A 27,347-nucleotide genomic window follows, 5' to 3' on the forward strand; every position below is an offset into this window, starting at 1 on the left:
ACTGTCAATATATTGTTTACAGCTAGTAGCTTAGTTTGTATTTAACCCAGAATAATCCTTTAATGTGCTGATAAGTTCACATTAGATCTTTAAATATAATAACTAACAAGGATTATGAGTGTACCGCTCAGGGTAATGCGCTTTTCTCTGGTCTAAGAAGTATCTTAGTTGCACAACTGCTGCATTATGATAGTAGTGGCGGGGTAAAGACGAGTAATGTGATATGAGGCGCTTAAGGAGAAGTCTGCGGTGCAAGGATAACCTGTGGAGATGTTGAGAGGCAGTGACTATGGGGGATTGCACTGCAGTCTGGACGGATGTGATGCAAGAGACAAGCCGATCCACATCCGAAGAGGAAGAGAGATGGAGTGAGATACGGTGCGAAATGTATCCCTTTTGGTTTGTTTATTTACAGAGTATGACCTAAAGCTGAGAGTATTTTTCTAAATACCTAAAATGATCTTTTAAACAGATAAATATACTTGAGATACACAATTGAGTGATTGAGTGGATTCCATTCAAAAGTGTGCATCATTGTGCCATACTGTGAAAGACAGCACTTGAATAGAGCACTCTGAAGAGAGGGCAAAGGCCATTACTGTTTCACAGTAACATTTCAATTTGAATTCTGAATGTTGCCTTGAAATTCAGGCTTATAGATTCTTACACTGTAGCAAGCAAAACTTCTGTGTCAATTTTGTCTTTAATCCATATTTATTTATGTACTGCAGCAAATAAATGAATAAATAATAACAAAATAAATTAATAAATAAATCCAGCTACTGGAATCTGTTCCACCGCCCCATGCTATGAGATGTTTTTGTAGTGGCTTGAAAGTATGCGGATGAATCTTAACCAGCATCAGTTTGATAAATATTGGAACCTGCTTGTATAAGAAACATGGGAGGAACAAAATCCAATGGCAAGCAATTCAGCTGCCAAAATCCGTTCCCCACCCCATGCAGAGACATGTTGATGTAGTGGCTTAAAAGCGGTTGATTTTATTTTATATGAGGATGAGTCCTGACCAGCATCAGTTTATTAAATATTAGAGCCTCTTTTTACAAGAAACATGGAGAAAATGGTGAAATCTGATGATGAAAAATGAATTTAGACTTTACACACACACACACACACACACACACACACACACAATGGTAATAAAATTAAATTTTAATTTTTTATTAATTTTTTTAAAATTAATAATAATATTTGTAATTATTATTGTTACAATTATAAGATTTTTTTTGACGTTTTGGCCTTTTATTATGATATGACAGATCAGAGCTTACATGAAGCGAAGTGGGAGAGAGAGGGGGGCGGGATCGGGAAAGGTCCTTGAGTCAAAATTCGAACTCGGGACACCCATAGCACAACGGGGCTGTATGTTGGTGCAAACATAATATTTGTTATTATGAATAATTTCAGGTTGTACGTCTTATTATCTTACATACCTTTGCTTCTCAAATAAATTTGCTTTTAAGGATGTTTAGGTATTTTCTTGGAAAAACACTGATTTAGAAAAAAATAAAAAATAATAATTCTTAATATAAGATAAATTTACTTATGCTGTTATTAACTAAATACTTAATTTATACTTTGTTTAACTTATTTATACTACTTGTATTGTTAATGCAGTATGTCAATTTACACTTATATGAAGTCTTGAAAATGACAGGAAAATTCTGTGATTATTTACAGTACTCACCCTGGCATTGTTCCAATCCCTTCTAAAATTTGAGAAAGTGCTTTAGGAGTATACAAGGGTTTCATGAAAAACAAACTAAAATGAAATGTATTATTTAACAAAAATCCTAACCTTGGCTTTTGGTCTTACGTGCACAACCATGTATTCATGAAGCTCTATTAGCACAGCAGCACAGCACTGCCATTATAAGGACGAGCAAAAACTTTTTTAATTCTCCTTTCGTGTTCCAAAAGAAAGTATGTAAGGCATTATAACAACACCAGGGTGAGTAAATAATAAATGAATGAGTGAACTAACCCTTCAACTAAAAATAAGACTAAAATACTCATTAAGAACAGACTTGCAATGCAGAAAACTACATACTTCCTCCAGTCTTAAGCTTTTAGCCCCTCCTCTCTGTCTTTGTCTTTCTATCTCTCTTTTATTTCCTCTCTTGTTCTCTCACTCTGGGCTTTAGTTACAGAGCTGCTTTGATTCCAAGACTTTTAATCATCAGTGAATCTGGAGCACACGGCATTTCAGCCCTGATCCGTCCTTCTCTCTATCCTCCTTTCTCACTCTTTATTCCTCTCATCTCTTCGCTTCTTAAGTTCAGTACAGTTAAGACGCGGACCTGCCGCGGGAGTAGATCCACGCTCTTCCTCTCACCTACAAAGGTTGACAGCCGAAATGGGTCCGTCTTAGGCAATGATACCTGCGTGCAAGCAAGTCGGTGTGATGTGTCTGAGAAGAGATGTACAGGGGCATGTTTGGAGAAATCTGCTGCTCTTTTCGAGTCTCCTGGGCATAGCGCTGACATGTCCCCAGCACCCTTTGAATTATGGGTTGTGTTTGAAGTGTCAAGCCAGATCCCTGACATCGTATGATTAATATAAACCCTCTCCCTTCTGCACACACAAACCTCCCCTCCCTCACACACACACACATCCTCATATCTCTCATTCTTTGAAGTCAGTACTGAGAGGTGGTGGGTGATTTTTAGGGCACGTGTTGAACCAGTCTGATCTCCTCAGGCTCGAATGGTCTATGAAAGCCACGGACTGAAGTCGTCCAGTCTACCTTCCACATCTGCGATCGCAGGATGAAAGTGTTTTTTCGCACCTTAACGAGTGGATCTGGTGGGTGGCCGTCTCAGTCAAACCGCCTGACCTCTGACCCCCTACTCGGAGGATGAGTAGTTGCAGACTAACCCGACCTCGCTTGGGCCCGTCTTCCGCAGTTTTCCTCACAAAAATGCTTGCTCAACAGGGCTCGGATCCAATAATGAATACTAATGTTGATATCATTATATGCTGGATGCCGTATTCCGTCTGCGCTCAACAGCAGGGTGAGTAATGCGAGTCGTAGCTTAACTGCTGCATTCATTACCATGTGATCAACCGCGGTCCCCACCCATGCAATGTGTTAGGTAGTCTTTGATGTATTCTGATCCGTTCCTTAATTGGGGGGTCCCCCCTCTTCCATCCATCCATGCAAACTCGGTCAAGTCCAAACACCCCAGTGGGCTTTAATAATTAATGTAGCTGTTTACGTGCCGATCTTTTGTGTCTGCTTCCTTTGATAGTAAAGCCTTTGATGAGTAGACGACGCTTTCTGGTTGCCAAACTGACTTTTCCTTCCTCTATCTGTCTCTCTTGCGTCATCTCTCTTTCTTGAGGGGCATATTTATATAACTAAGTTTTCCTGACCCGTTATTGAGTTTTGAGGTGGGGTGCACTCTCTAAAATGTCATCTCGCGATCAAGGGTTGTGTCTCTGTTAACTCTGACAAAGCATCGAGAACTTCCTTTACACAAAACGCCCAAACATCCAACTCAAGCCTATACGAATACCCGCTATCAAAGCCTATACGAAGTCTTTATTAAGGAGAAATCTGGGATCTCCATCTCTCTGTTTCTTCATCTTGGTGGGGTGCCATTAGTAATACATTGGAGGGAGGCCTTGAAGAATTGAAAGCGACAGGGCAGAAACAGAATAGATGAGTGAAGGAGGATGAAGAAACCAGGGGGCCTAGGTTGTGGGGGTTGCACTGAATCAGAGGAAACAGGAATTTTTGAGTTGAATTGAAGAGAGGATTTGAGAATATACATAGTAGATCAGACAAAGAACATCTCTTTATGATGAAGATGAGTGGAAGAATGTTGGAGAGGGAAAAAAGGGCAGTAAGATGGAAACTGGTTGATGTTTAGATCAGTAGTTCTCAAACTTTTTGCCTCAAAGGCCCCCACTGTTTACTGAACATTCAAATGACCCCTGTATAATATGTGACCCTGGACCACAAAACCAATCTTAAGTCGCTGGGGTATATTTGTAGCAATAGCCAAAAATACATTGTATGGGTCAAAATTACAGATTTTTCTTTTACGCCATAAATCATTAGTACATTAAGTAAAGATCATGTTCCATGAAGATAATTTGTAAATTTCCTACTGTAAATATATAAAAACTTCATTTTTGATAAGTAATATGCATTGCTAAGAACTTAAACTGTGAATATTGTCCGATCCTAACAAACCATACATCAATGGAAAGCATATTTATTCAGCTTTCAGATGATATATAAATCCCAATTTCGAAAAACTGACTTTTGGTTTTGTGGTCCAAGGTCATATATATCATTAATATAAATATATTTTTTTTTATAATAACATATTGATTTAAATCATTTTAAGTCATCCTGCAGCCCCTAGTGGGCCTTGGCCTGCTTTGTTGAAATCCACTGGTTTAGATCATGAGGAAGGGAGTGATTGGTGGGGGGTGGGGGCCTAAATGAAGTATGCTAATGAAGAATGTAAATTATGAATGAGATTACGAGGTTTCTCCAGACCTCACCATGCTATTTCACACACACATACATACACACTCGCTCTCAAAATATACTGTAGTACAATCCTTCTTTTTATGTTTCTGTAATCCTCAGACATCACACAAATCCTTATTCCTTCCTCTCTGCGCCTACTCATCTGTCTGTAACGCCGTTCGCCTCACTTCAGTACACATGCAAAATCCATAAACAACAGCACCCATAGCAGTGCCCAGTGTACACAGTTTCTCTATAATTTTGTTATAGAACTGTAAGACTAGAACAACCTCAGACACTTTGATCTTCTGAGATACAGACAAGACAAGCACAGTGTATTAAAATACAGGCAGCTGTTTTCACATCTCACTGAGAGAAGATGGAGGAAAGCATTTGTTTTTTTTCTTCCATTTTCTTCATCGCTCAGTTCACTCAGTGTGGTCAATAGCAAAATATAATGTTGTTATTATATTGTTATTATATATAAAGTGATATTTACAGTCATGTTTGGTATCATTTGAAATGTCTCTACTTACAAAGTAAACTAAAAGATAATAAAGATCCTAGTTTAGAGATATTTTGCTTATTTTAGAGGGTGTGTCCTTTCCCAGTGTATTTCATGCAAATCGCCATCTATTCCCAAAAGGTGTAAACTCTTCATGTCTAGGCCTTGATCAATGCAAATTCCAATTGTTCATTCCTGTCTCCATTTGGAAGATGTTTGTCTTGATCTGAGTATGTTGCAATAAGATCGACACGATTCTGTAGCCAGATAAGCCCATAGAGTGGAGTGTGTAGTAACACTCCATACTATGTATTTTTCAGAAGTCTTGCATCTTTTACTCTTAGGTTTATCTTTGAGAATTAGATGTCTTGTATTGATTTGAATTGACCATGTAATTGTGTGTAATTGTTATTCTGACTTACTTTGAGATTATTGACTGTAGTATGTTACGTTAAGTTTATAACACCACAATTCTACACTCATGTTAGTAACGGACTAAAATACAGCTTAGGTGGAGCAAAGGGGCACACCGACTGATGCTTTAGAGCTTGGGCTAACACATCGGCATTAGTCATGTATACTTAGTCTTTAGAGGCTAATAATGGGGTTTTCCATTTAGAGCAACAGTGTTGTTGTTGACCAATTTAAATAGGGTTCAGCCTCAACCACTGATTATTGTAAAATTATTCTAACTAAGTGTACACAGGAAACCATGGCATGATTATATAAAGTTATCATTAGAGCAAGTTAAGTTGGTCAACTTGGTTCTATGGTAATGGTAATGACCTCTGGTTAGATGTAGTCTTACCTTAATTGAGTGTGTTCAGATCTATGGGGACTAAATGATATGTTCTAGAATGAGCAAATTAGGTACGGGCCTAATAGAATATTAGTCAATCGCCCCCTTCTAATGACCAAGACTGACAAGTTTGTGAGTATGAGATCCGTATAAATTAAATTTAAATTGATAATTAAATGTAAACCTAAGTTGTTTTAGTCCAGTAAGTGTTCATCTTAAAATATTACTAATAATATAAAAGTTATTCTTATGTTCACTTTATAAAAATCAGTAAAAATATAATAGCAAAAATGTGTACCATGACCTAAAAATGGCCTTTTATTAGTTAAAAAAAAGATAAACGATCAATCAGACTGCAGAAGGCACGTTTTCATCATGGTATATCTCTGAGACCCTAAAAATTAGCGTGTCAAATTTGATACAGTAGGCTTTATACAAATACATTTGTGCTGCATAATTCACATTTCAACAAACAAGAGCGCAGTTGTACTGTAGTATTATCTTTATGAGTATAGAGTTCAGAAGGCAAAATGCTGTAACGTAAAAGTTCATCAGAAACTGCTTCATGACCATTCGATTCAGTTGAACAGGCTGTTCTGCAGAGACACCTAAACATCATTTCTTCGAACATTGTCTTGCACTTTTTACTTAATCTTGCACTTTATTTATTGAGCTTTCATCCTCTCTTTTGTCTCTCAGGTTTTGGCAACATGGCGGCTGTACCTCATGGCCCCCAAGATACCAACCAAGGTACGGTAGGCAATTACGCTCCACCTGTCTGCTCCGTCTCAAAGCACTGCTGTAATCTGGTTTAGCATGACTTATGTAGCAAGATGCTCATTTTCACCTCAGGTGGAACAAACGTTCAACTTCCTGGAGATTCGGGCAATGAACACCCACCCGGATAATCAAGTAGGAAAAGTGTTTACTAGGCTCCAGTGTTTTAGCTTTTGTGGCCAGATTTTCCTCTCACTTGTTCTCTCTGTCGTTTTGCTTCACTAAAGCGTGTTCTTTCCTTCACAGGTTGTCATAGAAACAGACAAGTCCACATATTCCCTGAGGCTGCAGTCTAATGACCACCTGGATCAGCTGATTAGCCACATCAACTTTGCTCTCTCTCGGATCTTCAACAACTCCATCTACACGTAAGTGTCCCAAGATCCCCACAGGTTTACCGTGGTCCCGCATAGCCAGACTTTGACTGAACAGCATAATGGTCCACATTGCAGCTTATTCTGGTGAAGAACCACCCACTCAGACAAGATTAAACTGTCTGACTGACACAAAAAGCAAAAAGCTTTGTTTTTGGATTGCATTTAGGGGCATATTTGTTTAAAATAGATTATACCACAATAGGCTGCTGTTGAAAGAATTACTGAAGTAATCGTGCAGCAGTTTGAGTATAAACTTTTAAAATCCAAAAATAAATACTTATATTATATAAGACAAGCAAAACAAAAACAAGTTCATAAGGTCTAATGTTTGTAATACAATTTTTTCTTTAACCATTACAAAATCTTTACTTTTGTAAAGAAACCTCACATACAGTAATATGCATTAAATCATAATACTCTCATTAATCAGTATATGTTATGCTGCATTTTTTGATAATTAATAGATATTAAAGGAATTGTTCACCCAAAAATGAAAATTCTGTCATCATTTTACCCTCCACTTGTGCCAAACCTGTATGAGTTTATTTCTTCTTCTGCACACAACATTATATTTTGAAGAATGTGGGTAATGGTAGCCATTGACTTACATAGGATTTTTTCCATACTATGGAAGTCAATGGCTACCGTCAACTATTTGGTTTTCAACATTTTTAAAAATGTCTTCTTTTGTGTTCACAAGCTGAAAGAAATTCATAAAGGTTCAGAACAACTGGGTGAACAGTTCATTTAAGTTCATAAAGTGCTGCTAAAATTTGCTATTGCTATATTTGCTATATTATACTGCAAAGTTTTTTTGTGGACATAACTAATGCTGAATTTTTTCCCATTAACCTGAAAATTCCATTATCATTACATTTTTTTCCCATTAAAGCAAATCTTTGTTCACAGGTAGACTAAAAAAAGAAACCTATGTGCCCTGATTTTCAGAAACTGTATACAAAACGGCCAATCAGATTAAAGCTCACCAGATCGGGATGTGAAATATGCCTCGGACGGTCAGCAAATATGACGTTTGAAGCAGAGACTAGAACTGTTACAGTCTATATTTGCTCATACCATCCGAACAGAGATGCACATCTTGATTTCTGTCGCCTTTGCACTGTAGCTCGTAGTGCTAATGTAGTTTTTTGGAGAATCCATAATGCTGCCTATAGGAGTCGGTATCTGCTAGAGCAGCAGGGGTGTGAGGTACTGCTGAGCAGTTAATTGAGAGATTTTCTCATATTCAGACAGGAGGAGATTAGTGCAATGCATAATAATGCTTTTTTCTGTCTCTGTGTTCAACTCTCTCGCTCTCTTTCCCGTTTCAGCTCTTTGGCCAGGTGTTCACATGCTGGGTCAGAATAACTGAGATTCTGATGCATTGTGAATCCCCCTCTTCCCCTCCCTCTTCTTTTTCAGCCCCTCCATCTTTCACGCAGATGGAGATGTTACTGACGGAAATCGAAAATTTTCTCCCAGCTCTGAGAGTTCAGTGGAGACGCAAAGGGCATGTGGTGAGAGAAATATAAGTACATATAGTTCATGCATCCACATAGTCTCATAAATATTTTTATTATACACCAGATATTAATCTCTCTAATCTCTTTTCTTCCCTTCACACCACTGCCATTGTCTTATAGAATATTTTGAATGCATGCACTTCATTTATGCCATCAACTCTGGTGGTTTTGGTGCACTTTGCTATTCATAACAAATTATATAACAATATTTGTTTTGCCAGCTGCAGCTGTAGACAGTGAAGGACAGAATAAATACACTGTGCCAAATACATAAATTAAGAAAACAACAAAAAGAATAATACAAAAGATCAAGTAAAATCATAATAGCAACCAGTGATGTTAAGTATAAGAAAGACTATGCAAATTACTCAATGCCCTTCATGTTGTGACAGGGAGAGATGCAGTGTTCTAGAGCACAGTAGTCCTTGTGATTGACTTGTTTTATATGCTTGAAGATGAGAAACAAAACAGTCTTGTTTGACGATCTTGATGCAATGGGAGAACACTTTAAATCTCCTTTTGTTTTTGGAAGACAGCACATACTGTAAATATCCCTACTTCCTGACAGATATTATTAAAATAGATGTCATATTGTCTGTGTAAATGGTGGAAAGAATCTGACTGTGGTCCACATGTGTTATCCAATCAAAAAAAAACATCTAATCAAAAACATCTGTATCTCTCCTAACTAGCTGATGATGTGAATCAGGTGTGTTAAATAAAGAAAACATACAAAATGTGCAAAATAGTGGGTCCTCAGGATTAGAGAATTTTACTGAAAGACTTTTAAAGGAATAGTTCACCCGAAAATGATCATTTGCTGACAGTGCCATCCAAGATGTAGATGAGTTTGTTTTTTTCATTGCATTTAGTCATTTTGCAGACGCTTTTATCCAAAGCAGATTTGGAGAAATGTAGCATTACATCACTTGCTCACCAATGGATCCTCTGCAGTGAATGGGTGCCGTCAGAATTAAAGTTCAAACAGCTGATAAAAACATCACAAAAACCCACATAATTGACACTGCTCCAGTTCATCAATTAACTGTAATAAACAAAATAATCCACATAAACACCCCAAAACAGACTTTGATTTGAGAAGTCAACAGGGGATGAACCTTTTCACTGGAGGAAGAATAGATTAATGACTGGTATTTTGGCCAGAAGTTAAAAACACCTGACTAATGGATGTGTTTATTACAAACATGCAGCTTTTCACTTCACAATACATTAATTGATGGACTGGAGTTGTGTTGATTACTTCAGGATTTTTGTGACGTTTTTATCAGCTTGGACTCTAATTCTGGCGGCACCCATTCACTGCAAAGGATACATTGGTGAGCAAGTGATGAAATGCGACATTTCTCCAAATTGGGTGAGATGAAGAAACTCATCCACATCCTTCATGGCTTGAGGGTGACTAAATTGTCATCAATTTTTGGGAGACTATTCCTTTAAGATCCAACTTTAACTTTTGATTCTTTAATATTTAGCAATAAACGTATTTACTGATGTTTTCAAGAATCCAGAAATCAATGAAGAACTTATAAAGTGACATTAAGAAAATGAAAAAATGGTATAGCCAACTCAAGAACACAACACTGTACAAAGAAAAATACGGTAGATCTTGATAAGAAGAGAGTTCTTGGCTTTAAGTGCTCTAACAATCATTGAAAAACCTTTATGTGTATGAGCGTAGGTAGGACAGTTTTTCATTGTTAAGCATATTGTTTATCTTTCTCCTATTTCAGGGGGCTTTTCTGAGACATATGCAGCTCTGTGCGATTACAATGGCATTACCTGTAAAGAGGAAGTGCAGTGGGTAAGAGCTTCCTATTGACCACAAAAATACCCTCCGCAAGAGAAGAGGCCATTTTCTATATGTGTCACTGCTTTTATTGCACTCTAAATATGTTTTCTTCCTCTTTTTGAGTCTCTCTCTGTCTTCCTCTATCTCTTTTGCTCTTTCAGGATGTGGATACCATCTATCATTCGCAGGACAACAGGGAGTTTAGCCTGTTGGACTTCAGTCACCTGGAAAGCGGGTAGCCACAAACTTACATCTCATCTTAATATTCATGTTCTGCATCTGCAACCTCTAATTGCTAGCCATCACTTCCATTGCTATCTCTACGTCCAATAGATTGGTGGTTTAAAAGCTTCTTCATTTTGGAAGGATTAATCTAATGATAACTCTTTGCTTCATTAATTGCTTCGTATTGACAGGGATTTCAACGATAACTGACACAGGCAATCTGACGTCAGCCACTGCTTTGAATGTGTGCTGAATTGCCACAGTAATAATATATTTTGCCTCTTTCCTGTCGCGTCCCTGCTGACTTCCTGCCCGGTTTGAGTCATGCTGTGTCTTTTTACATCCGTCCAATGGGTGTCAGGTTCCTTAACTGATTCCAGATCAGATTCTGTATTTTCTGCTGATGTTGGTCTGTGTTTGAAGTCTGAAGGCTGGTTCTCGACTCTCTTCCTGTTGAAACAGGATTACATGTGTATATATATATGACCTGTGAAAATTGACGTCAACTCTGCATGCTCAGCTGCACGACCCTACAGCCTTTAACACATAAAAAAGAAAATGCACTTAAAATTTATACCCTGACTCTGAGAAATGATACGGTTCATTGAGCACTTTGCTCAAGGGCAGTTCCGGTTATCTGCAGAAAAAAGGATTTTTTTTTTTTCGGCAGTCACATGATGAAACTCTAATGGGAGTGCGACCACTTAAAGATCATTTTTGAATTTTAAAAAGAGCTTTTGCCTGACAAGACAAAGTGCTTGTCATTTCAGATATATATTTTTGAGTGGTTTTATTGAGTCTCTTTCAAATGATTGGTGTAATTTAGCTTTGCCTCTTTGGAGTTCCATCATTGACCACATATACATGCATGTGAAATTTCTAGTTGGAATTTGCCATATTTCAAATGCATCATGCAAACATTTTAACAAAAGTTGATTAAGCCAATATAACCATTTCTAGAAAGGCAGATTAAGTTTTTTTCTTCTTCTTTTATTAACCTACATTTTTTAGGGAAAATCTGCTTTTATCGTGTCTGCATATATATATATATATATATATATATATATATATATATATATATATATAAATTATTGTTATATATAATATATGTAAATTATATATTGTGAAAAATATATTATTTATCAATTATAAATTATATAATGAATTATTTATGAATTCCTTTGGATAGATTTACATATTATTTAGAGTGTATTTTGCAATTCAAAGCATTTTTGTGTGCTGGTGAGGATTAATGATATGATTAAAATACTGTGTTTAGTATAGAAAATAATATAATGTCATATAATAGTAGCAGGTCATTAGCTGGTGCAAGCAGGTAATAAGAAAATGCACCGAAAACTGGCATGACCAGCTGGTAGTGGTTTGTTGCTGTTCCAAGATATTCTACCAGCTTGCAGCTTCCAGCTAATTACCATCTTGGATTAGTTAATGACCAGCTCAGACTAGTCCAGCAACCATATTCCATATGCCATCTTCAGTTGGATTTTCAACAGAAAATAATGTTCATGCAAGTGTGGTCACTGGCATATTTCTATGAAGTAAGGGAAGAGTTTATTTGTATTGCCTTTTGAGTTAAAGATCAAGTATTTGCAAAAGAAGAACATTTTAGACAATAAATCGGCAAACAAGCCTTGATACTGCAGAGCAATCCAACTGCCGTTCTTTTGTTTCTCACTATTTCACCAACAGGCACACTAAATTAGACTACTATCTCGATGCTGCATCTGACTTGAGGATGTTATGTCATTGATTTTTAAGCGTTTGTTCCATTAGAACATCTAGAGGGAGAGCGATGAGCGGGTGAGGCAGAGAAACTCTCATTTAGAAGGAGAGAACAGCTGAGTACACACTGCCTACAGCCTCACTACAGCATCCAAACCGAGGAATGACGAAGCTGCAAATGAGAACACAGCCATCAGCCGTACTCAACAGGAGAAACCCTTTTGCATTTCTTTCCCTCGCCTTTTTTTTCTCCGTTCCCTGGCTATAGGAAAAAAGGTTTTAGGCTCAGGGCCAACTTTAAAAGCTGTATCATAGACACATTGCACTGAGTAATTCACTGACCTGGCATCAGTTTCCCCATCGATCCACACTGTCCCCTTCCCTTCCTCTCCTGGCTTTCCTCTCAGGGAGCATTTATTGCTGAATCTATCATTTTTCTTGAATAATAACATCTCTATTTTAGTCTTGAGGAGAGCTTGCATGAGGAAAGTGAGAGAACGCCTCTGGTTGTTGCAGCACTTCACTGTGACAATTTGTTTTGATTTTTCTCTTTTGTGTCTCTTTTTGTCACAGGGACCTTGCGGTGATTGTGGCGGCCATGGCGTATAACTCTTGGTTCACCAAACTTTATTGCAAAGACTTGCGCATTGTAAATATCACAATTTCCACTGTCAAGAGTCCTGTTTTGTTTTTCTGTTTTTGTTTAAAAAAAAGTACTGTGGTATTATCAGGGTTGTATCTACACGCTGTTTTGGAAACTAATTTGACAGTAATACGATCATATTCTTTGAAGTAACATGTTACTATACCTTGATATATGAATATGGTATTCATTTGGAATAATTAGGGTTTTTTATGTTTTTGAAAGAAGTCTCTTTTGCTCACCAAGGCAGCATTTGTTTGATGAATAATACAGTAAAACTTAATATACAGTAAGTGCTCAAGAATCATGTTTTATTATCGGTTTTGTGAAAACCATGACACATCTTTCAAAGGTTTGGAGTAAGTAAGATTTAAAAAGAAAGAATAAATTAATGATTTTATTCAGCAATGATGCATTAAATTGATCAAAGGTGAGTGTAAAGACATTTAGAAAAAAATAATATTTTTAATAAATGTCCTTTTGAACTTTCTATTCATCAAAGAACACTGAAAAAAAATGACAGTATGCACAAAAATGTATGACAGTTTGCACAAAAATATTGAACATCCAAAACAGGTTTTAATAACCAATATTAATAATCGAGCACAAATAATAAGCGTTAACTGTCTGGAGCAAATCAGTATATTAAAATTATTTCTGATAGATCATGTGAGACCGAAGACTGGAGTAATGCCTTTTCCATCAGAGGAATAAATTACATTTTTAAACGTCTTAAAATAGAAAACGGTTATTTTAAATTGTACTGTTTTTACTGTATTTCTGAACATATAAATTCAGCCTATTCTAAATCTTTGACTGGTAGTGTAAATATATAAATAGATCTTCCAGCCTAAAATCTGTGTCCATATGCATGAGATTACAGTCATTATGGTGGGTCTTCCTGAAGAATTGAATTCTAATGCTTTTTTTCTTTTCCCCCTCTTTTTTTCTCTCTCTCTCTCACACACACACACACACACACACACATAGAGTTCAGAGGTCGTAGAACAGATTCTGCACACTGTCAGTAAATCCAGCAGTCTGGAGGAGCTCACGCTGGAAAATGTGGGCCTTAAAGCGTAAGTTATAAATCTCTCTATTGCTCTCTTTCTGTTATTCATCACTCTGACCATTTTACTCTCTTTCTTTTCATCTAAAAGTTCGTTTCTTGTTCTGTCACTGTCATTTTTCCCTTTATGCCGTTCCCAGTCTTATTCCCCTGCCACGTCCTTGCCTCTGTATTTCATGTCTGTCCCAGAGCGCAGTACTTTGTATTGCGGTTCCGTTTCTACTCACTTTCTTTCTGTCATTTAGAGATTTCCCACAGAAAATGGCCACTGCCCTGTCAGAAAACCCAGCATCAGTCATACACTCCATTAACTTGGCCCACAATACACTGGACAACCAAGGTACATGCATCAAAGTCTCTTTTTTCTGCTATACCTCTCTCCTCTCCAGTCTGTCTATTTACCTGCCTTTGTCTGTTTTTACACTCTCTGTATCAGCATGTGCATCTGCTATTTCTGTCTCTGAGTGGGTGTTTTTTTTTTTGTTCTTTCTTGTCTCTGCTTTGCTGACTTATTGTGCTGTTTCTGTTGCTGATTTGAAAATGGGTTCTTTGAGATGTGTGTGTGTGCTCTGCTATTTCTAATGTGTGTGTTTTTGTGGTTTTGAATGTGCTGTACAGTAAAAGTAACACTACCATCTTAACTGCATATTAATAGCATGGCAATGTATATATTCTCAGAAATGATACTTCCCCTTTATGTAGCTTCAGTATAATTAGATACTTCTTGTCTGTAGCTTGTGGTGTCAATAGAAGCAGCTTCCCCAACACTGATATGTCCTCTGTAGGCTTCAGTGCCAGATCTTCAGACTGCTATCATGCCTGACACATGTCAGTGCTGATCACATCACGAGTGTGCATGTGTGAACGTAACTACAACAATGTCAGTGTTTGCCTGAAGGTGCGTGATAATATGCTGTATGTAAATTGGTCTGTGACTGATCTAATGTTTGTGAATGTATATTTCCTTACAGGGGTGTCTAACCTTATCCAGCAGGTGTGTCGGCTCAGTAAAGGCTTGCGTCTACTGAACCTCTCTAAGACGTCGCTGTCTTCAAAGGGTGTGTGCAGAAGCTATGTGTCCCTAGAGGTTTAGCGCCCTCTGCTGGTTAAGTCTATAACAACTATCCCACAATTACAATTCACTAGAGGTCTGAACAAGCATTAAATAGAAGCCTGTAAAGTTCATGTGAGATCATGTGTCCAATTAGCTCTTGCTGGTAGATGCCATAACTACACTAAATTTCTAGAAATATTAAAATTTAAAATATGAAATAATAATAAATTTAAAAATAAATATATATATATATATATATATATATATATATATATATATATATGTTAAATATTTAATGAATTATATTAATATATAATAATATAACAATAAACAAATATTTGTAGTTACAGTTATAGAAATCTTAAAATAAATATAAAACTGTATATGTATAAGTAATATTAAACAAAACTTTAATAATTATTTGTTGAATATTAAGATTTATACATTATATATAAAATATTATTTATATATATATATATATATATATATATATATAAACAAAGTATCAAATATGAAAACAAACAATAATTTTAATATTAAACAATATATTCATATATTATACAAATATAAATCGATACATACACATATAGTTTTGTAATTTTATACTTATTATTATTATTATATTTATTAATATTATTATATTTTATTGAGTACTCAATAAAAGAGGGTTTGTTTGTCTGCTCAGAATAACTTGTTAAAATATAAATATAAAATTGTTTTTTTTTTTTCATTTTTCCCATTAATTACACACCCATGAACTTGATGCAAAAATGAAATAAAATTAAATTAAACTAAACTAAACTAAACTATGAAACCATAGTCTATCCCACACACAGGCCATAGCAGATCTATTCAGCTTACCCTGTTACACAATCTCTGTGTAGCATTTCAGGCTGCAAAATAACGATTCTCACTCTACTGATATAGAATCAGCTTCTTGTTCTCTGTTAAATCAGTACGATTATCGATGGATTAGTTGCATCTCACTTTAGAGCTTCAGAGTCATGACCAAAAAGCCAGTCTTCTCTTAGAGAGCCCAGGCTCAATTACCATCATCCTTGGCTGCTTCCAGGGTCTGCTAAATCTCTGGTTTTCTCTTTCAATCAATACAGTTTTAAACCGAGTGGATAGATGGATAGCCTTCTAACACGCGCCATGAATCAACATCCACTTGAAATAACTCCCATCATTAATCTTTATTTGTAATCTGATTTGTGACAAGTTCATTGCAGAAGTTTTAAATTTGAATACAGAACTTAGATGAACTTGTGCCATGAGAGAATACAACTCATTTCAAACTGAGATGTTTCATTTTGGCATCTGCCACATCCGGTTGGGATTTATAGTGAACTTTGAAGTAAAATCAGCATCCTATCAGCAGTAAAAACAGAATTTACACATCAAAAAATGAACTACAGCAAATATAAAAGCAAAACCAAAGACTACTGGATCATGAAAGGTTGCGGTGGTTAACATTTTGATGAGTAAATTCCTCCTTTTAGAAAGCGCAATGGGATGTTTTTCTTACTCCCTGGTGAGAATGCGTACTGGCTGAGTTCACTGGCAAGCTGCCACCTAACAGAGTTAGTTGAGCTGTCTTTTTGTCTGACGCTACAAAAGGAAATCACCAGCATTTTCTTCATGTATTCAGAAACAAAATGAAAATGCACTCTGTTTACAGAGCATTGTGTCTGTTGTTGTGGTTTAGTGGTAATATACAGTTGAGTCCAAAAGTCTGAGGCCACATTGAAAATTTGGGATTCGAAATCTAATTTAAACCTGGAAATACAAAGAAATGGTAGGGATTTGAAGAAATTGACCAAATTTGTGACACTGATCTTGTAAACTCCTTTGTACAATCAGATGATTTTGCCTGCATAATTGTTCAAGATACTTGTTTTATCATGCTGGAGAAAAATGATTATCAGGTTTTAAACAAACTTGTGGAAGTCATGAAAGTAAAAGGACGACATACCAGGTGCTGCAAACATCAAAGACATTCAGAATTTTCTTTAATTTCACTCCAATTTCTATGCAGATAATTTAGTTTGTAATGAAGTATACAGTATATACATATATATATATATATATATATATATATATATATATATATATATATTTATTTAGAACATGCAAAATAGAAGCATTTTCTCTGGTGGTCTTTAAATTTCCTGTGTGATTCAGCCTTTATTTGTCTTTCTTCCCAGGTGTCACATCTCTTTCTCAGGCCCTGTGCTCCAGTGATGACTACTCCAACTCTCTTCTTCATCTGGACCTGAGTAAGAACCCAGGGATTCTGTCTGGAGAAGATGCAACGGTTAGAACCTGTTTTTATCTCACTTTTACTTCTAGTATTCTGTAATTAAATTAATTAATTTACTATAGTTAAAGTTGTGGTGTAGTGGTTAGTGCAGTATTTGGGAAGCAATGAATAAGCTTACATTTCTAGTTACGAACTACTCGTAATTTAAACTGGTTAAATTTACACAACAAGTTACTAAGAAAGTAGGTACGTTGGGGCCAATATGCATCTAAATATTTAGCGATTTGCATTAAACTACATTTGAACATAACATAACATAACATAAAAAATTTAAAATGCCATAAATTATATAACGCCATAACTTATATAAGTGGAAAAAGTAGTGTTGTAGTGCTTAGAGTTGAACTGCAGCATTAAATATAGATATTTATACATTTACATATTTTTGTGTCAATTTTATATAATTTATAGATTTTTTGTCTGTGTGTATATGTGTGTGCGTGTGTGTGTGTGTATATATGTATATAAGCTAAACAAAAAATAATTGACACAAAAATATGTTTTTTACATTAAAATACATGTATTTAGATTATCTAGATTATGTATTCAGATTATAAAGCTTTGTCATCATCATTGGGACCATTAGGTAGCTTCTCACAAAGTTTTTTGGGTTTTGCTGTCTTTGTGAGGACCAACACACAGATGCTGAAAATAACTCACACATACAGAGACAGGTACACAATACACATATACACACTACACACATACACACTGCTATTAACAGCCTCAATACTCTTCCTCGTTGCAGAATCTGTACCTGTTCCTGGCACAGCCGAACTGCCTGGTGCATTTGGACCTGTCAGGCACCGACTGTACCGTAGACTCTGTGAGTTGACAGTGTGTCTCATCCTTCTGAATTTGTTATTGCCAAACTGCTTTTTACTCACCATGATTTATGTCATTGCACCCGGGATGTGAGACAACAATTTGTCTCTGATTTCATATTGATACTTCTGTCACATTTAATGGTCCTTAATTGCAGAATTATACTAATGTTCGTTATTCTTTTGCTGCCACTCTCCTTCCCTCACTCTCTATTTTTTCTTCTGTTTTCTGTCCTCTTTCCATTTCCTCTCAGTTATTTGGAGCTCTACTGCGAGGCTGCTGTGCCGATCTCTCCTACTTGAACCTGTCCAAAAACTCCTTCTCTCACAGGTGAGCTAAACTGCCACCCACTAGCTCTCGCATGATAATCTGTCACGTTTGAGTCAGCCTCACAGGTGAGCTAAACTTGCCTGCTTCAACCACGCACATCGTCACGAGTCAGTTTGACTCATCTCAGTCAGTTCCTCAGGAACCACTTTTCTACAGATTTTTAAATGAGTTTAAGGTTAAAAAGTAGAATCCTGCAGGAAAGTACTACTGTATATAAAATCGAAGCTATGCCAGCTTAAAATGGCCAGGGGTCTTGGATGGAAAATTTTTCATTTTGTTTTGTTTTTCAGTAAACATATCAAAACATCATTAAAACAAGAAATTTACGTGAGATGCAAGTTTATTTCTGCAAATATTAAAACTTATTTATATTTCTATTATTTATCTTTCTATTAAGTTTAGTTTTGTTATGACAAATGCAAATGAATTATTTTGGATAAATTACATATAAATCAGTCAATAATAATTAGTGAGGTTTAAGCTTAATTTAATTTAATACATTTTTGTAATTATTTTTGTAACTGGATACAAAAAAGTACAGAACAAAAGCATAGTATTATAGTTAGCTAAACCTAAAGTCATTAAAACATATTTGTTACTGAAAATAATTAAATAAAATAAATTTTAACTGAAATAAAATAAAATATCAAAACCATTAAGCTTATTTTGTTTCAGCAAGTTGCCAAGGCAGTATTTCTCATTTCATTTTGTTTAATTTTATGTACTTAAATAACTAAGACTAAAAAAATAATAAAACCTATTTAGAATATTAAAGAAAAAAAGCAAAAGCTAATATAAATGACATAAACACTATAAAATTACTAAAATTTTAACTAAAATGAAAACAGAAAATATAAATATAAAAACTAATTCAAAAAATTAATAAAAACTATAATATTATCTCTGATACTAAAATAAGCTCTTACCAGCTTGGACTAGATCAACATCAAGTCTGCTCATGCTTTTTCTGAACAAGCATCTAGACCAGCTTGGACTTGTTAGTAACCATAAAGATTGGCTACTAACTATGGTTACCGCTGGATTCAGCTCTCATCAGAGGCTGGTTTTAAATGGGTTTCCCAGCAGGGAAGAGTGCCTGCAGAGATGCAATATGAGTTAAACTGGGACATGAGTGATCAGATAGAGCTGATGGACCTGCATGCTGCACAGATGGTAATACAGCCACTATAACACCATCAGAAGAAAACATGTTTTTGTGTGACAAAAATGTTTCCAAAAGTGATCTAAAAAAAAAAAATCAACATTTGGAAAAACAGTAAATCCTCGTAAATTCATTAAACAATGTTTTTTATTCTAACAACAATCTAGTAAATCTAATTAGCTTTACAACAGAAGTCTGTGATTTTGCAAGTAAATGTGCATGTGCCTGCATGCGAGAAGAAGCTGTAGGCTGAGGAGATACAGAAATACAATTATCCATCTTCCTGTCTGACTCCCTCTGAACCCGAACAGCAATTCCATCTCCCCTCTTGGCACATTAACGGCATTATGAGAAACTCTCTGAAAAATGAGGCTAATTTTAGCTGAACTTATTGTTGAAATTGGAAGGTTTCTTCATCCTTTGCACCTCCTGCAAATGTGTTTGTTCTTAATTGGGTTCCAATTTGCAGAGGGATACGTTTTTGAAAATGATTGGGTGTTTGAAGATTGAAATAGTCTTGCGTTTTGGCTGTGTTGGAATTGAAGTACTAGATTACTACATCCTGAATGATGTGCAGTAGTGCAATATTGTTTATGTAATATTTGTTGAAAATAGTTAGTGTAACAGAAAGCCTTATGGAGTATGCTGCATTGTCACATGACCTCATAACTTTCTTTTATTAATCCAGTTTTGTCTGAAAATGTATGACTCAAATATTGAGTCAAGAACGGATAAACATTACAGTTTTTTTATTACTTCCAGTTCATTCATCTAACAGAAAATGGAAGTTAAAGTCAAACGCATTGCGGGATACATTATTCTATACAGTGGCTGTGTCTGAAATTGCATACTCCTGAGTAGTTGCTTTTTTGAATAAGTAATTATCTTGCGTCCGTAAAATTGTATGTTCTATTATATAGTATGAATTTAATCTGAACGTACTACATTCACCATGTTGTTACTGTCATGTGACCTACTAGCGTCAGTTGCGTCACGTCACTGCCATTCATAAATCCTCTCCTGTGGCCTCATGGGATAGTAAAGTGTCCATCGTATGCACACTTCAGAATCATGCTGAAAGTAGTAGGTCATCCGGGTACTTTTTGTCTACTCTTTTATGGGTACTGTGAATTTGGTAGGGGTGTAACAGTACACAAACATGATGGTTCGGTACGTACCTCAGTTTTGACGTCATGGTTCGGTATGGTTTCGGTACAGCAGAAAAAAAAAAAAAAACATAAAACTGCTTTTAATTTTGAACAAATTAAAAAAATTTGCTCTTTCTTTAAATAAATTCAGTTATAACTAAAACATTTTTTAGATTTATTTAAGCATACATTAAATAATTAAGACATAATTAACAGGTAAAATAAAATGTGATGAGTTATTAGTGATTAGACTGTAGTCTAATATTTCACGAAACGCTCTTCTTTGCACTTAATTTCTCTAGTGAACTAATGAGCTGTGGACAAATGAAGGTAAATGAAATGTTACGTGACATTTTGTTTACAAGCTGTTTTATTGACATCTTGTTGTGGTTGAAACACAGACTGAACAATTACATGAAGCATAAGTTCATTCATGTTTATTTTGTGTTAAAACTAGTAGTAAAGTGGAAGGGATGATCGCACTCACTCGCGCTGCGCGCTGCCGTTTGAACTGAGACGTTTATACAGTGATCTGTCTCAGCAATCTTTGTTTCTTATCAAAAGTAGCAATATATAAAACTGGAAGTTTCCAATGAAGTTCCACTCGTGCAAAAGTATTTGTTTGGTACACACATGCATACCGAACTGAAAGACACATACTTAAAATTTTCAGTATGAATACGTGTACCGTTAACTTAGAATTTGGAAATACTTCTCTTGTCACATACTGTTTTTCACCTACTATATAGTTGAGAAGTATGTGATTTCAGATGCCGCCAGTGCACTGTGTTGTATAAAGGGCCATTAACGGGAACAATATTGTTGGAATCACTTTCAGAACATTTTTTATCTAGCATTTTTAACCGTAGCACTCTTATAAACAACAGAATGTTATCGTGCATTGGTGTGAACACTAATATAAGTATATATTCTCCTTATAGTTATCACTCTGGGCCTTCTAATTTTGGCAAATGTAGTTGCTCATTGCATATTGTGCTCAGTAGACATAGTATACACTGCAGCAGTATTATAGAGTACTGTGTTAGTATGCTATAGCAAGCATGGCCTCTTTTTCCTAGTGCTAATTTCATCTTTTCACAAACTCCCACCTAAACTCCCACACTTGTGAACGTAAGCACTCAGAAACATGCACACCCAAACACAGAACCACCACACACATGGGCACCTCCGTAAGAGGTGTGTGGGCATGTGTGTGTGTGTGTGTGAGTAAATCTGGCTACGCTAGTGCCATGTGAAGGCAGCAATGTAAATCTGTTCGAGCTGATAAGACGGAGAGCTCATGAATATTAAATAGGAATGTTCCCTTAACACTCTCTGCTCTTGTTAACACATTTACACCCGACATTCTTCCCTCTCTCTCTCTCTCTTAAATGATAATGTCACTGTCAAACGCAAAAGTGTTATCATGAACTGTCATGTTTTTAGCCCCCTAGTATCTTTCACTGAGTGTCTCTCTCTCTCTCTCTCTCTCTCTCTCTCTCATTTTCCCCATCTAGTTCTGTCCCACCCAAATAATTGTTTGTTTGGTCCAATGACAGCTTGTTAAAATGTTGAACGTTGTTAAAATGCTTAACACGTAATAGAGTTACAAACCAGAGCTTTTCTAATAAGCCAGAGGGTATTCTTTTGAGCCCTTGTTCTGACGTATTGCTCAGGGCTTTGTGAAGTGTGGTATGATGTGTTATGGATAAAAGTCTCCCCTTCTTTTCTGTCACGCTTTTAGGAAAGTGAGAGAGACACTTCCTTCGTTCCGCCAGTTTTTCAGTTCAGCATTCAGCCTCACACACATCAGTCTGGCATCTATGAAGATGCCTCCCGACGTGCTGAGGTGAGTCCAGTCGCCGTTTTGGCTTTTCGTGCTGCACTTAACCCAGGCTTAGCTAGTTTAATCTGGCTTAGTTGGTTTCCCAGCACGACCTAGCTGGTTAGCCAGCTGGTCTCCTAGTCTGACCAATTCACAATTTCTCAAAACCTCTGTAAATCCAACAAACCAAATTTTCAAATTTCTAGGATATAAGCTAACTACATTAGGCTGGTTTAAGCTGTTTTTAGACTTGTATGGAACAAGATAACCCAGGATTTGGTAGAGCACATGATTGAAAAAAATGATTGTACTGAACTGAATTATCTCTACTATTCAGGTGCTAGATACTCTAGTTCACCCAAAAATTAAAATTCAGTCACTCACCCTCATGTTGTTCCATATCGTCTTTCTTTCTTCTGCCGAATACATAAGAAGGTATTTTGAAGAATGCTGGTAACCATGTTTGTTGACCATTGGCTTGTATTGTACTGCCAAAGAAAACATTCTTAAATTATGTGTAGAGTGTAGATGTTGATAGAAATTTCATTTTTGAGTGAACTATTTCTTTAAGCGCAAAAATCATTAGTTATCACTGCAGTTTTCAAAAATACACAGTTTTCATCTCAGCATGTAGGCAGCAGTGAAATCAATTTGAACATGTGGATTCATTTTTGTAAATTTTTAAAGGCAAGCATATTTTTTTAATGTAATATAGATTTGAAGGGCTTGCTGAACAGAGTCAAACACATTCCCCCCAAAAGTGTAATGCTTAAGTAATAATTTTTGGAAAACATGCTAATAAATGGTCAATTTTTTTATCATTATCAATGTTAAAACATTTGTGCCGCCCTGCCATTTTTTCATGATTCTTGATGAATAGAACGTTTAAAAATAACAGCATTTACTTGAAACCTTTTGTGCCATTGAAATAGTCTTTAGTGTTATGTTTGATGAATTTAATGCATCTTAGTCATACTAAAGTCATACTAAACCTAGACTTTTGAATGGGATTATATAACACACACACACACACACACTATGAAAAATGGACATTTATGAAAAATAAACTTTTACTATTAATGGACATCTCATAACAAATAAACTGTTGGGTCCGTAAAAGAAAACTATTGTGCACAACAAAGGAAACTGCAAATCATTTTCCATTTTTTCCTCTCTGGGTGAACTATGAATTGAAGGGTTAACAATTTTGAGTGTGAAAAGCCTGCTAGAAGAACTCTCTGGGGATTCATTTCTAGTTTTAGAGCTCTGCACCCCTAACTGAGGTCAGAATCAAGATGTTCACGCAGCAGCTGCTATTTTGGGAAAGCCAGAATGTTTTCAAACGAAGCATTTCAAACAGGGTCATACCTCCTCCCGGCTCACAAATGCAAACCGAGCGCAAGACGGGCTGTCACACCCAGCTGAACACCTGATTTTAGCTCTCTTCTGTCAACAGCACCGGCCCACACCAGAAGAGTCGAACTAATCTCTAAGCTCTTTTCCCCTTAATCCTTTAAGACCTGCGAAACGCTTTGACGGTGTCCATATAGACCTTTTCTGATTTGATTTATTATGGAGATCAACCATGGAAGCACATAATAGAATGCTAAGTCTCTTCAATGAGGCATGTAATGCTGTCAGTAATGATGACGTCCCTGTGTTTGTTCACTGTCACTTCCACAGGGCTCTGTTCCTTGGGCTTTCATCCAATCCTCACATCACTGACCTACACCTGGACATCAGCGGCTGTGAGGTACCCCATCCCCCCATTGTGGACTTAAATCTGGCTTGAGCTCTATAAACGCCTGTCGTTCTCTCTGTTGGCTGTAGCCTCAATCCTTCAGTCTGTGGTCACTCTGCTGTGTGTACGGATATCTCGGCTACAGAATTAGTCAGACAGAAAACCTTTCAAGGTCTCTTTTGAGAGTGCAATGTGTCTTTATCTCGGTGGGGCCTGCATTGCCTTATTTTGACCTCACAAAATCGTTTTTTCTTCAAATCTCTGTACTGTGGATTTGAAAATAATTACGTATAGAACCATGTACAGAGGAAAATGGGTCTAGTCGTCACATAGGCTATACAATACAGTATCCCAGCAACCAGGTTTTAGTCAAAAGACAGTTTACACAAGTGCTTATCAGTATATTTTGTATATTGGCTTCATGTCAGGGATTTATATTTTATACAGTTTATTAATTACAATTTTCAATGGTATTTGTTTTTTACATGTTTCATAAATTGCTTTAATTTTGCATAATAATCTTTAAAAAAAATAAATAAATGTGTATAAAAGCATAGCCAAATGCATAATAATGTAAATAAATGTTAATGGCAGATTCCACTATGACAACTTACCCCACATAGTTTTTCCCTCAAAATAACGGTGTAACTGTTTAGGTGCTTTTTAAAAACTTTTTCAGTGGTGCTTTTTTTTTTATAAAACTATTATAAATTTCAGGCTACAATATTATTTTGTAAAGGTTAGGAATAATACATCCTAAACAGACCTAAAATAGTTAAAAATTGCTGCTTGGTCCTGTATGTACAATAAAAAGTGATAAATGCACAGAGCTATTTCTAATGGATGAGTCATTCTGGGCCTACTTTATTTTTGATGGAAATGCTAGGTTTATTTTAGAATAGCAAAACAATTTTATCCATAATGTACCTTCAAAAAAATCTACTTCACTTGAGTAAAAGGTGACAATAAGCCCTGGTTTCAAAATAACTAAAACTTTTCCAACACTGATTTGATGTGATGTTAACATGGAAGCCTGTTTCTGATACAGAAAAAAAAAATGAAATACTTATCTTACAAATTTAGACTTTTTGCATGAGAATGAAGAAAAAATTTCCAAATTTGCAAGATATAAACTCAGTTCTGACTTTCTTTCTCACAATTTATCTCTCAATTCCGCCATGTAATAAAAAACAAAAAGGGTAATTGTAATCTGATAGTAATTGTTATCTCACAGTTCTGACTTTTTTCCTCACATTTTGTTATCTTACAATTCTGACTTTTCTTCTCAGTTTACATTTCTGTGTTTATATCTCACAATTCCAAATTGCATGGAAAAAGGTCAGAATCTTAAGAAAATTCGTCGCAATTATCTTATTAATTTTTTAATTAAATGTAACTTCCATAACTTAAATATGAAAATGCCATAAATGCAGAAACGACTGTGGATTAAGGTCTATTTTATCAGTACGTACATTTCCTGGGAATCAAACCCACGACCTTCATGTTGTTAGCACCATGCTCTTTCAGTTGAGCGATTGGAAAAATATGAGTGCATGCTAGCATAAATTATACATGTTAGAGTCTTTGAGTGTTCTCTGTATCTACCCCATGTGCCCTTATTCCCTATCTCTTTTTCATTCTCTGCATTTGTCTGCCTCTCAGCTCAGGTCTGCTGGAGCAGGGATAATACAGGACCTGTTCCCCAGAGTCTCCTGCATCAGCACACTGGACATCTCAGACAACGGTGAGACATCTAACTGCATAAATGAAAGGAAGCTTTTGTCTGCTCCCACCGACCTTCAGTCTGTCTCTTTCCCCTCAGTTGCATTTGCTTCAGTTGCTTTTGACTCTGCCTGTACACTTCTTTGTTCATTTCAGGGCTGGATGCTGATCTCCTCTGTGTCATTCCTGCCTTCTCCAGACACCCTTCCCTCAAACACCTGCTGCTGGGCAAGAACTTTAACATCAAGGGCAGGTACTTATTCCCAGACCGAGAGAGACAAACATCACAGAGTAGACAGTGATATACTGAATGTATACATTTGTTTGTTTGGCAGAAGTGTGTATCTAAAGTGACTTACAAACAAGCATTTAGACAACAGGGCCAGGCTGCCTGAAGCAGTTTGAAGATAAGTGTTTTGCTTAAAGGTTCAATACATCTTAATCTCCATCAGCAGCATCTTTGGCATGCCGTCGATTACCAAAAAACTAAAAATGTGTTTACTGTTGTGCACTTACAACGGAAGCCTTGCAGGCAAACGGGAAACGTGAAACACTTTGTCAAAGCACTTACATGACTTCTACAGTAAAAATATTATTTGAGCTGTCTAAATGGTCTAAATTGTCAATTTGAAAAGGGACAAGTTTTCTCGGACGGTGTGAATACATTTTTAACAATATAAAACTTTCAAGGCAAAACTGCAATGTGCTCTGAGGTTATAAATCGATGGTATATGTTTCTGTTGAAGCCATCAGTCAATGTAATTACAACATGATTTTAGAAAAATCATATTTAATAGACATATTCCAGGTGCAGAAGTGCACTACATGTAATCCTGAAAAGAAACATCCACCAATCAGAGAATTGCAAAATGTAACTGAGTCTATCTATCTATCTATCTATCTATCTATCTATCTATCTATCTATCTATCTATCTATCTATCTATCTATCTATCTATCTATCTATCTATCTATCTATCTATCTATCTATCCATCTATCTATCTGTATATAGACACTCACACACACACACACACACACACACACACACACAAACACACAATTTGCTTTTGTACAAAATTAAAAGTTCAAAGGTCAGTTTTTAAAGAAAGTAATACATTAATTTAGCAAGGATGCATTAAATTGATCAAAAGTGACAGTAAAGACATGTATGATATATATATATATATATATATATATATATATATATATTATTGTTATCATTATTATTATTATTTTTCAA

At 36.0% G+C, this 27,347-nt stretch overlaps 1 protein-coding gene across 7 annotated transcripts in view; it reads left to right on the forward strand.

Moving 5' to 3' along the window:
- carmil3 (capping protein regulator and myosin 1 linker 3) overlaps positions 1-27,347 on the forward strand; it is a 54,400-nt gene that overhangs the window by 9,679 nt on the left and 17,374 nt on the right. For all 7 annotated transcript variants that reach the window (XR_009268703.1, XM_058762245.1, XM_058762279.1 and 4 more), the window contains exons 3-19: positions 6,511-6,561; positions 6,664-6,723; positions 6,835-6,956; positions 8,388-8,482; positions 10,240-10,310; positions 10,460-10,533; positions 12,840-12,915; positions 13,900-13,988; positions 14,224-14,318; positions 14,950-15,036; positions 17,240-17,349; positions 18,104-18,181; positions 18,434-18,510; positions 22,565-22,669; positions 24,329-24,398; positions 26,049-26,130; positions 26,265-26,361. Coding sequence is in view for 6 of the 7 variants with exons in the window: in XM_058762245.1 (XP_058618228.1) it covers positions 6,511-6,561; positions 6,664-6,723; positions 6,835-6,956; positions 8,388-8,482; positions 10,240-10,310; positions 10,460-10,533; positions 12,840-12,915; positions 13,900-13,988; positions 14,224-14,318; positions 14,950-15,036; positions 17,240-17,349; positions 18,104-18,181; positions 18,434-18,510; positions 22,565-22,669; positions 24,329-24,398; positions 26,049-26,130; positions 26,265-26,361 (1,439 nt within the window). In the remaining variant the exon portion in view is untranslated. The remainder of the gene's footprint in view (positions 1-6,510; positions 6,562-6,663; positions 6,724-6,834; positions 6,957-8,387; positions 8,483-10,239; positions 10,311-10,459; positions 10,534-12,839; positions 12,916-13,899; positions 13,989-14,223; positions 14,319-14,949; positions 15,037-17,239; positions 17,350-18,103; positions 18,182-18,433; positions 18,511-22,564; positions 22,670-24,328; positions 24,399-26,048; positions 26,131-26,264; positions 26,362-27,347) is intronic.

This window comes from Onychostoma macrolepis, chromosome 02 (genome assembly GCF_012432095.1).
Source record: "Onychostoma macrolepis isolate SWU-2019 chromosome 02, ASM1243209v1, whole genome shotgun sequence".
Classification (NCBI taxonomy): Eukaryota; Metazoa; Chordata; class Actinopteri; order Cypriniformes; family Cyprinidae; genus Onychostoma; species Onychostoma macrolepis.